Source organism: Chiloscyllium plagiosum, chromosome 2 (assembly GCF_004010195.1).
Source record: "Chiloscyllium plagiosum isolate BGI_BamShark_2017 chromosome 2, ASM401019v2, whole genome shotgun sequence".
Classification (NCBI taxonomy): domain Eukaryota; kingdom Metazoa; phylum Chordata; class Chondrichthyes; order Orectolobiformes; family Hemiscylliidae; genus Chiloscyllium; species Chiloscyllium plagiosum.
In genome coordinates, this window is record NC_057711.1 from 139,956,202 (window position 1) to 139,967,907 (window position 11,706).

The 11,706-nt window shown below is 38.1% G+C and overlaps 1 protein-coding gene across 7 annotated transcripts in view; it reads left to right on the forward strand.

The window, feature by feature from the left end:
* Window positions 1-11,706, forward strand: part of melk (maternal embryonic leucine zipper kinase) — a 97,504-nt gene that overhangs the window by 36,328 nt on the left and 49,470 nt on the right. For all 7 annotated transcript variants that reach the window (XM_043719537.1, XM_043719528.1, XM_043719512.1 and 4 more), the window contains 2 exons: window positions 1,581-1,649; window positions 6,476-6,574. In XM_043719537.1, the coding sequence (XP_043575472.1) occupies window positions 1,581-1,649; window positions 6,476-6,574 (168 nt within the window). The remainder of the gene's footprint in view (window positions 1-1,580; window positions 1,650-6,475; window positions 6,575-11,706) is intronic.

Here is an 11,706-nt window from a genome sequence, read left to right on the forward strand (position 1 = left end):
CAATGGAGTAGACTCAAGTTTTTGGTGCGCTTTTGTAAAGTTGAGTTGTTCAGTCACCATTTAATTTACAGTTCAATTGATGAGGCAGAAGGATGTTGTTAGAATTTCCATTATCTTGGATAATTTGTGTATAATGATAAATGATCTGTACAACACCATGGGACAGAATCCCACTTAGAAATCACATCCTGGTCAAGACCCAAAAATTTGTGTAAGTTGTCATTTTCTTAAAAAAAAATGTAAGAGTTTGGCTTGAATGAATGTGACACCCGCAAGAAGTACTTCCTTGTCAGATTATGGAGTGCAGCTGAAGTCTTTTTTTCAGAATTTGTTAGTCTTCCTTTAAAAAAATTGAATGTGTGCTAAAAAGATGCACTTGATTTATAAACGTTTATCTTGTAAACTGAGCTGTGTTGGTCACTGTCTTATTTTGGAACAGTGTTTAAAGAACACTATATGCCAAATATATGGCCATGCCACATTCTTTCTGATATTAATTTGCCAGAATATAATTTTTACGTGGGGCCTAGCTGGACAGGAAGCCAACCTGACTTGCAGCTCTGCAATTTTCCTTTGAGCAGTTTTAATCACATTTTCACCTCTCTTCTGTTGCCCATTGATCTATCACCCTCCTGTGACAAAAATGATATATTTTATTTATGCATCAATGTATGCCTCTAACAAATTTCTCTTATGTTTCTAAGTAATTAGACATAAAAGTGTAGACCACTTGGCTGTTTTGAGCTTGCTCACCATTTCTTATGTCAGTCCTATCATCCCATGAATCTGTCCGGTAAACCTTTATTGCACTTCCTCCGTAGCCAGCACATTCATCCTCTGATAAGAAGACCAAAAATTGAGCACAATACTCCTAGCTGTGGTCTCACCAAGATCCTGTAAAACTATGGCAAGACCGCTTCTGTGCACAAATCCTCTCACTAAGAAGGCCAACATACCATTTGCTGCTTTGATTGCCTGCTGCACCTGTATCCTTATTTCAGCGACTGGTTTACAAGAACACCCAGCCCTTGATGCACATTCCCACCTCTTAATTTACAGTCATTCAGATAATCTGGCTTCTTGTTTTTCTACTAAATGGGATAACCTTATTTATCTTCATTATGCTTCACTTGCCATCTGAGTCAACTTGTCCAAAACACACTGAAACATCTCTGCATCCTCTGTCAGCTCACCCTCCCAGCCAGATTTGTCATCTGCAAACTGAGATATTACATTTGGTTCCCTCATCTTATTCATTAATATAGATTGTGAATCAGTGGGCTCCAAGCACTAATCGCTGCAGTACCATGTTGGTCACTAGCTGCCACTCGGAAAACAACTTCTTTATGCCTACTCTTTATTTCCTGTTTGCCAGCCTCTTCTCTACCCAGTACAATACCCCCAATTGCATGCACTTTAATTTTACATGCTGAATGTAATTACATTTTGTGAAGCATGAAATGAGAAGAACTGAATGGCCAATGTTGCTGGTTGATTTTTACTTCTACTGTAATTTGAAGCTGCTATTTGTTGAGAGAGACTCTATATTATAAAAATTTTAACTTTTTTTTTCCCCACAGAGAGGAAAATATAATGTACCTAAATGGCTCTCACCGACAAGTGTTCTCGTTTTGAATCAAATGTTGCAGGTAGAATTCCCTTGTATCAGTTACTTTTGAATCGATTTTATTTTGGAATTGATTTTTAAAAATTGAGTCTTAAAACATTGTCTCCAAAGATCTGAAAAATTGATCAATTTACAAAGTTATTTGCTGTGTATTTTTGTTGGTGTAGCTGTGCAAAAATAATGACCACTGAGTCAGCTAGCACCATATCATAAAATGTGTTCGCTAAGAAAAGTACAATGGAATGTCATTTGTGAACTTCACATTTAAGAATACGTATGTAACCCAAATAGAAGAGGATTTCTTTTTCGATTTGAGAGTCTTTGTTCTGTGGAATTCTCTTCTCCAGAGAGTAACTGAGGCAAGGTGATTTAATCTAAGGTTAGATATCTAACATTCAAAGACTGTGGGTTCAAGAGACTTTACTACTTCAAATGCTGATCAGCTTTTCATTTTTGATACTTTATAATACAAAATCTAATTTTTTCATAGTCAGTAACTGTGTCATTACTTCCCTGACCTCAAGCTGATTACAATTATCAATCAAACACAAGAACTGGTATTAGATTATCCATTTTCTTTTCAGTGACTGTGTTGGAAATTGGACAGGAGGATTGTGTTTTGTCAACAAAGAAGGTCTCCATAGTGTATTGGGTCAGTCTCTATTTGAATTGCCTTATTTGTAGGTGACATTTAATTTCTTATTTCTTTAAATACCCTATTTGCAAGGGTATTTAATTATTAATGTTATTGCGAGGGTGCCATACATTGTGCATTGGGTCTGAACAGCGCCTGGAAGCTTGAATACAAGTACATCAATTTGAAATTTTAAATTCCATATACAATCCTGGAAAAATGGGTATCAAATGCATTTTATCTGAGTGCCTTTCAAAGATGCTTTGACATATTCTGAGTGAACTTCTGGTCTTGTCGATCCAAACATTTTTAAGGAATGTGATGGTGCATATTCTCTTTAAGAATTGGATTGAAGTGCAACTTGAGTGCTTCCACTTTTATTTCCTGATTTTTGAATCTTCAACAATCTTAGAAAATAGTGAAATTACTTTTTTTGTGAATGATGAAGTGATCCATAAGGATTTTCTTTAACATGTTTTGATGTTTGTATTGAATAACTTAGAACACAATAGAACCAAAACATTTCCATGTAATTTATTTGATCTGTTATCTTTTCTCCATTGGCACATGTCGGGTGATTTTCACCTCAGCCTTAAAAATAAAGTACCAAGGCAGTAAAACTTGTCCAATGTTGTGCTAATCATCTGTACTTCTGAGAATGATCACGTAACCAGGATTTCCACTTCTTTAAGATCCTCCTCTGAAGGGAAGTTCATATTATTATATAAACAGTATCTGAAAGATTGATAGCAATGTACATTTTAATGGCTTAAACTTGCATACAGGTCCATATACCAGAAGTGCTTGATTGAAGGTGCAGGATATCAAGTTCTAAGAAAATTTATTTGACCTACTCAATTTCAGAATCCTCAACCATCAATGATTTCTTATGTTGGGCACAGTGTTTATTGTACAACATTATGTTGAGTGTCATAGGGTTCAATCAGCCCTTCCAGATAAAGGACATTTGCCCAAAACGCCAAATTTCCTACTCCTTAGATGCTGCCTGACCTGCTGTGCTTTTCCAGCATCATGCTCTTGACTCTAGGGTTCAATCAGTGTCATATAGCAGAAAGGTGGAAAGTAGTGTGTGACTTGCCATGAGGAAGGTCTACTTATGGTTCAGCCAGCATTTAACAAAAGATATGCTGAATTGGTGTTAAAACTTGGAATGTTTCAAATGCATTGTTTGAAACTGGCAAGCTGCCTGGGACTTTACTGTTTTTCTGGGGGATTAGCTTAAAGATGATATTTTTTAAATCCTAGTTTATAAAGAGCAAACATTTGGCAAGATGGTACCAAACTTGAGCAAAGTGCAAGTCTCCTATCCTTTCCTCACTCTTGATTTTCTGGATCACATATGTAATTGGACTCAACAGGTCTTGCATCGTCTATAAAGGGACTAACTGAGTTTCAGACCTTTCATCAAAAATCTGACATTCTTATTTGTCTAGAATATTTACTCAGCCATTAATAAAGCTTGGGGAAAATATCACTCTTGGAAATACATGTAGGATTCAGATGACCAATTAGAATCGTCTGTAAGTTCAGGAGTATGATTGAAACACTCCAATAATCTATGTTTTTTGTACAGTTACGACAATTCACTTGATTTTCAGCAATGTTTACATCAGAGTTGGATTCTGTGCCCAATCCTGCTGAGAGAATGAATGATCAGACATATGAAAGCGGTTCATCTATTGGTTCAGCTATGATAGTCTTGAGATTGAATAACCCACCAAAAATGAAAGACCAACTAGTAATTCAGGGTTCACCCCAGTTAATTTGCCTATGGATTGTTCTGAAGTGAATATGTTCCCACTGGCATTGTTGGTGCACCTATTTGAAATGAACTTGTGGTTTAACAATGCAGCTTCTCAGGGGCACATAGGGATGGGCAATAAGTGCTTGCCCAACCAGCAATGTCCACATCCCTGAGAATGAATAAAGAACACTTGGATTCGATTCTTGAGTAATGCCAGAACCTTCCGAACATAAGAATCGTTGAGTTGTTCTCTAGCCCTAGTCGTTCTGATATTAATGTTGCAGCTGTGTCCACTCCAATTAGAACAGAATGGTACAGCACAGGAACAGGCCCTTTGACTAAGAAACATGCTACCTTTTTAAACTAAAAACCTGTTGTCTCTATGCAGTCCGTATCCCTCTGTTCCTCGCTTAGTCATATATCTGTCAATCTGCCTCTTAAATGTTAATATTGTATCTGCCTCAACCACCTTGTCTGGCAGTGCATTCCAGACACCTGCCAGCCTTTGTTTTTATATTTTTTTTAAAAAACTTGCATCGCACATCTCCTTTAAACTTCTCTCCTTTTACTTTAAATGTTTGCCCCCTTGTAATTGGCATTTCCCTCCTGGGTAAAAGTCTTTGACTATCCATTCTATCAATGTTTTCATAATTTGGTAAACTTCTATCAGATTGCTGCCTCATCTTTCAAAATTCAACTGAAAAGAAGTCAAGTTTATTCAATCTCTCCTCGTATCTAATGCCCTCTAAACCAGGCAACATCCTGATGAACCTCTTCTGTACACTCTCCAAAGCCTCGACATCCTCCTTGTAATGTGGCACCAGAACTGTACTCGATATTCCAAATCTAGCTTAATTAAAAGTTCTATACAGCTTCAACAAAGCTTGCCAATTTTTACGCTGTACACTGACAGGTGAAGACAAGTATACTATATGCTGTCTTGACCACCGTACCCACTTGTATTGTCACTTTCAGGGAACTGTGGATCTGTAAGCCTATATCCCTCTAGGTGTATGTTGGTGCTACTAAGAGTTGTGCCATTTACTATGTACTTCCGTCCTGCATTCAATCTTCCAAAATACATTCACCTTGCATATCTTTAGATTAAACTCGACCTGCTATTTCTCCACCTAAGTCTCCAGGATTAGTGGTGCTGGAAGAGCACAACAGTTCAGGCAGCATCCAAGGAACTTCGAAATCGACATTTCGGGCAAAAGCCCTTTGCCCGAAACGTCGATTTCGAAGCTTCTTGGATGCTGCCTGAACTGCTGTGCTCTTCCAGCACCACTAAACCAGAATCTGGTTTCCAGCATCTGCAGTCATTGTTTTTACCACCTAAGTCTCCAGCCTATCTATATTCTGCTGTATCCTCTGGCAATCCTTCTCATTATCCACAGCTTCTCCAATCTTTATGGTGTCTGCAAATTTACTAATCAGGCCATCTACATTCTCCTCCAAATCGTGTGTGTGTGTGTGTGTATAATATAACCTGCCACAAGGGATCTTATCAAAGGCCAAACTAAAGTCCATATCAGTCATCTTTGACACTTCCTCAAAAAACTGAATTAAGTTTGAGAGACATGACCATTCCCACACACTGCCATGCTGCCTATCACTAATAAGTCCATATTTTTCCAAATGAGTAAATGCTATCCCTAAGAATCTTCTTCAATGATTTCCCTACTACTTACATAAGGCTCACTAGCCTGTTTTATTTTCCCAGAGTATCCCTGTTGTGCTCTCTTTAATAAAGGAATAATATTCAATCCTCTGAGAGCTCTCCTGTGACTAAAAGGGATACAAAGATTTCGTACAAGGCTCCTGCAATTTCCTCACCTGCCTCCCTGAGCATTCTGGGGATCATTCTAGTAGTTATGCTAACTAAATAAGATGATCCTTGGGGTAACTCCTTGAAACTAATTAATGATTGAACAATCGACAAGATTCAGTCACACATTAAATCAAACATGACAATTGAACATTTGCTAAATTTTCAATAAATAGACAATAAGTTACAACTTAGCATCAATAGATTATTGTTTGAAATGTTTAATGTAGTTAACTGTTTTTCGTTAGCCCCGTCAACATTTATAATTGTTCATTTAATCAATTTATAAGAAATTAGAGTATATAATATGTATTGAATAAAATATTGAAACTTGTGATAAGCTTGAATTTATATTAAACCTTCTTTGAAGCCTCAACAGTTCACGCAGTGAACTGCTGTTGGAATAGAGATTTATGCAAATAAACACCAGCTATTCCAACTGACAAACGCACATTTTAGGAGGAACTATTCTTTAAGATCATCTTAAATTTGAGTGTTCAATGGTTATCATTGTATTGGAGCATAACTACTGCCACTAGTTTAGATCTTAAAGATGTGCTATTTGATTTAATTTGCATTTAACAAATTAATTTGCATAACAATTCTCATTCCTTCCAACAGGTGGATCCAAAGAAGCGCATTACAGTTAAACATCTTCTAAGCCACCCTTGGCTAATACAAGATTACAGCTGCCCAGTTGACTGGCACACTAAATATCCAGTGAGTGGTTTGAAGTTAAATGTGGTCCTTTTTATTGTGTTAAAGCTACTAATCCTTGCTAAGAGTTTGAGCTAAGTTTAATGGTTATTACTGGGTACTACCTAGGATTTAGTTAATTTTGCTTAAACTTTGTGCTACAAATTGAAATGTGACCAATCTTAGTTGGTCAGTGTTTATACTTATAGTGTTAGACTTGGGAAATACTTTATTTTTCTGAAGCCTTGCTTGACTAGTATGAAATTTTCCAAAAGCAGAAATACATCCATCGTTATGAATTCATTTATTGACAGCTGAGTGCGTGCCAAGGGCTAACCTTTCCTCAAAAAAAGTGCATCGTTTTAATATTGAAGAATTGTTTGTGCTTTTGATGAAAAGTTATTTAACTGTCACAAGCTGGGCACCAATCTTTTGCAGATTTCATTTCCCAGATTATTGAAGGTTACCTGTTTCTGCCACTTGAAGGAGCACTTGTCATTTCAAAAACTAATGGATGCAACCTGCTTGTAAACTAACAACTGGAATATTTCATTTGCTTTAAGCTGTTCATTTCCCTTGCTTTTATTTCAAAGATCTACTGATCTTTGAGGGCAGGTAAAAGGAATGAGATTTATAAATTATGGTATCATTTTTGTCATTTAACAACAACATTATTGTGGTTACAGGATTACAAGTAGTGTTTCATTTAGTTCTACTATTTATAGCTTAAATAACATTGTGCCTGAATTTCAAGGATTTTTTTTCCCTTCCTCCTCTTGAAATGAGCTGTTTTGCATATTTAGAGTACTGAAGTTTCTGTGAAGTAAGCCAAAACTAGTAAGGGGTATGTCCTTTATAGATTTACCAATGAACAAACATATATTCAGAAGTAGATGTTTATTACCCTTCTAATATTTAAGGCAATCATGGCTGACCTGGAAACCACGTCTGTACGGTTAACAATCTGAACTTGAGTGAATATTTCACTTATTAAGTGAGTAATAGATTAGATTAGATTAGATTAGATATTAGATTAGATTACTTAGTGTGGAAACAGGCCCTTCGGCCCAACAAGTCCACACCGCCCCGCCGAAGCGCAACCCACCCATACCCCTACATTTACCCCTTACCTAACACTACGAGCAATTTAGCATGGCCAATTCACCTGACCTGCACATCTTTGGACTGTGGGAGGAAACCGGAGCACCCGGAGGAAATCCACGCAGACACGGGGAGAATGTGCAAACTCCACACAGTCAGTCGCCTGAGACGGGAATTGAACCCGGGTCTCTGGCGCTGCGAGGCAGCAGTGCTAGCCACCGTGCCGCCCACTTATATAATAGAGTTCAACATAGTACTTGAAAGGTTTACATTCAAAACAACTCCTTAGATTCTGGATTTGGATAAGTTTGACTTTAATGGTATGAGACAGAGGCTGTAAACTGAACAAATCTGGTAATGGGTAAAATAACATAACATATCAGGAAATCTGTGTTTTTTAAAAAAAAAATACAAAACCAATTTATATATTGGAGATGCTTACTTGCCAACAAAAAGTGCCATGAATAGCTAAAGTATTAAAAGGTAAAAGCAAACATTTTTAAAAATTCAAAATGTAGATCCCGAAAAGATACAAAGGATAGTTATCTGTTTTGATACCTTTTAACTGCTATAGAGAGTATGAAAAACTTCCAAAGGATATTGAAATTTAAAAACCACTTTTATAGTTTGATTAGCAAGAGAAGGATGGCCCAGAAGCATGATGATGATTCACTAGCAAAAGCAAGGAAGTGATAGTGTGCTGAAAAATTACTTGCTTCAGCATTTTCCTAACACATGAGATTAGTATGCCAGACATCCCAAGGAAATTTAACATTAAATCAAGGTCAGGAACTCTGCAAATAGTAAAATAAAATCACTAAAGAGACATGAATCCCAAAACTAGATGCTTTCCATTCCAGAGTTCAAGGGTGCAGATGAGAACATTGTAGATGCCTGAACAAAATCTTCCAAAGTTCTCTTTTCTTGATTTAGGCATTTGCCTTTTAGATTGGCAAATTGTACATATTGTTCTATTATAAAGAATAGTGCAAGAGGGGCACTAGAACATAAGCAAGTTAGCTTAACATTTGTTGGGAAATTGCTAATATCTATAATCGAGTGATTGAACACCATGAAAATTTTCAGCTGATCAAAATAGAACCAGTATCAATTTGAAAAGGTAAGGTCATGTTTGATGATTTGCAATGGTGGCAATAGTGGTGTACAGGAGAATTTCTATGATTTTTTTATTGCACTTTGTTACAACATTTGGTAAAGTCGCTTATAAAAGAATCTGTTACTAAAGCAGCTCATTTATTGGTTAAGAAATTGACTGAGTGTTATGACACAGGGTAAACACTCCTGCTTAATTTAAACCAGCAACACAGAAAAGATTTATCCCGTGCAGTAATCTAATAAAATTCGAGAGACCAAGAACTATTTAAAGCAAAAATTAACAACTTTTATTTCTTAAAGTGTAACAGAGAATAATTAACTAACAACTATTTACAACTCCTTCCTCTAACCTATCTTTTACCTTCCTCTTCTACAATACTAGTCTGATTTAAAACCCCCCGATTTAAGATTTACCAAAACTTCAAGTTTTCAAAACCAGCCAGATGTCAAATCTTCTCTTCGTATCTTCCTCGGTCATCTTTTCTTCTTCTTAGGGATTTCTGTTTCACAGGTCATTGATCGATTTAAAGGTACCTTGAGAGCTATTTTTCAGGCAGTCTCTACATGCTGGCTCGGCAGTTCTCCTTCCAACTGTTCAATTTTCCCCGGTCTTGTACTACAAAGCATCAGATTGTCATTGGCTTTTAAGGTTTGTCAATATACTAAATCCAATCTTGATTGGAGTTTGGTATTTCTTTTTGGGGGGGTATAATTTAACCTGATTGGCCTAATTCAAATCTGTTTGTCTCTAGGCAACCAGCTACCCTAGCTATTGAACCACTTCTTACATTATATCTTATTCAAAACACTTGGTGCTGTCAGATAGTTCTGCTAGCTTTTAACTTTGTTAAAGGTACAGTACACCCACATCTTCGTAACAGGAGGCAGTAAGAGTAATGGGCAATGACACTAATTTTCTCCAATGTGACTAGTGAAGTTGTGGAAGGATCTCTGCTCGGTCCTGAATTATTCATTCGATTTGTTAATGACTTGAATGTTGGAGTAGAGATTCACATCCAAATTTGCCAATCATACAAATACAAAGGAACCTTGATTATCCGAATGAGATGGGCGGGCAGTATTTCATTCAGATAATTGACTATTTGGTTAATTGATTCAATGCCTCTCCTCTGGGGCTCGGAGTTTTCTGAAGTTTCCTTTTTCCTCGCTGTGCCTGCTTCCTCTCTCTGTCTTGGGGTTTGTTTCTGAGCAGACACACACTTGTGTGTAAGGGACCTGCAGCATTGCTGATCTCTTTTTCTCCCCCTCCCCCCACATCAGTTCAATGGGATTGACATAGTGAGCACTTGCTAAGTCCGCTCCCCGTTCAGGAGACTAGGCAGCGGCACACTGCACGTGAGCCCCCGGCAATCCCCCACCCAGAGGCTGGACTGGACACCAACAGCAAGACTGCTGCTGTTTTTTTTTGGAGGGGGGGGGGGTTGGTCTCAAAATAGCGTGAGCACTTTTTTTCACTGCAATGTTTTGTCAAGTTCCATCAAAAGACTCGATCAGTGTTGGAACTGCCTCTTTGATGTAACGTTTCTATTGGGACCTTGAGGTCATCTGCGGATAATCTGAAATTCGGATAATTGATATTTGGCTAATCGAGGTTCCTCTATGTATAGACATCATAAACAATGAGGAGAAAGTGAGCACTGGAGATCAGAGTAGAGTGTGAGATGCTGGAAAAGCACGGCAGGTCAGGCAGCATCTGAGGTGCAGGAAAATTGACGTTTTGGGCATAAGCCCTTCAACATCGATTCTCCTGCTCCTCGGATGCTACCTGATTTGCTGTGCTTTTCCAGCACCACATTCTCTACTCCAAACATAAGCAATGATGCACAAATTGCAAATCTTTAGTAGTTGCACCCAACCAATGATAAATGGATTTCTATGTAAGCAAATATAATGTCGGCCTGGCAACATATTGTGGAGAGAAAGCAGAGTTAACATTTTCTGGTCCAGTGACCCCTCTTCAGAATTGGAACTGTTCTGAAGGGTCACTGAACCTGAAGCGTTAACTCTGCTTTCTCTTGACAGGTGCTGCCTCACCACTGTTTTTCCAGTAGTTTCTGTCCTTATGATTTCAAGCATCAACAGTTGTTGGGCTTTTTTTATTTTTAAAGCAAATATAGTGTTCAATAGACAATAGGTGTAGGAGTAGGCCCTTCTGCCCTTCGAGCCTGCACCACCATTCAATATGATCATGGCTGATCATCCTCAATCCTGTTCCTGCCTTATCTCCATAACCCTTGATTCCACTATCCTTGAGAGGTCTATCCAACTCTTTCTTAAATGAAATTAGAGACTGGGCCTCCACTGCCCTCTGGGGCAGAGCATTGCACACAGCCACCACTCTCTGGGTGAAGAGATTTCTCCTCATCTCTGTCCTAAATAGTCTACCCCATATTTTTAAGCTGTATCCTCTGGTTCGGCACTCACCCATCAGTGGAAACATGTTTCCTGCCTCCATAGTGTCCAATTCTTTAATAATCTTATGTCTCACCTCTCAGTCTTCTAAACTCAAGGGTAAACAAGCCCAGTCACTCCAGTCTTTCAGTGTAAGGTAGTCCCGCCATTCCAGGAATTGACCTCGTGAACCTATGCTGCACTCCCTCCAATAGCCAGAATGTCTTTCCTCAAATTTGGAGACCAGAACTGCACACAGTACTCCAGGTGTGGTTCCACCAAGGCCCTGTACAGCTGCAGAAGAACCTCTTTGCTTCTATACTCAATCCTTCTTGTTATGAAGGCCAGCATGCTATTAGCCGCCTTCACTACCCGCTGTACCTGCAAGCTTACCTTCATTGACTGGTGTACAAGAACACCCAGATCTCTTTGTACTGCCCCTTTACCTAAATTGATTCCATTTAAGTAGTAATCTGCCTTCCTGTTCTTGCCACCAAAGTGGATAACCATACATTTATCCACATTAA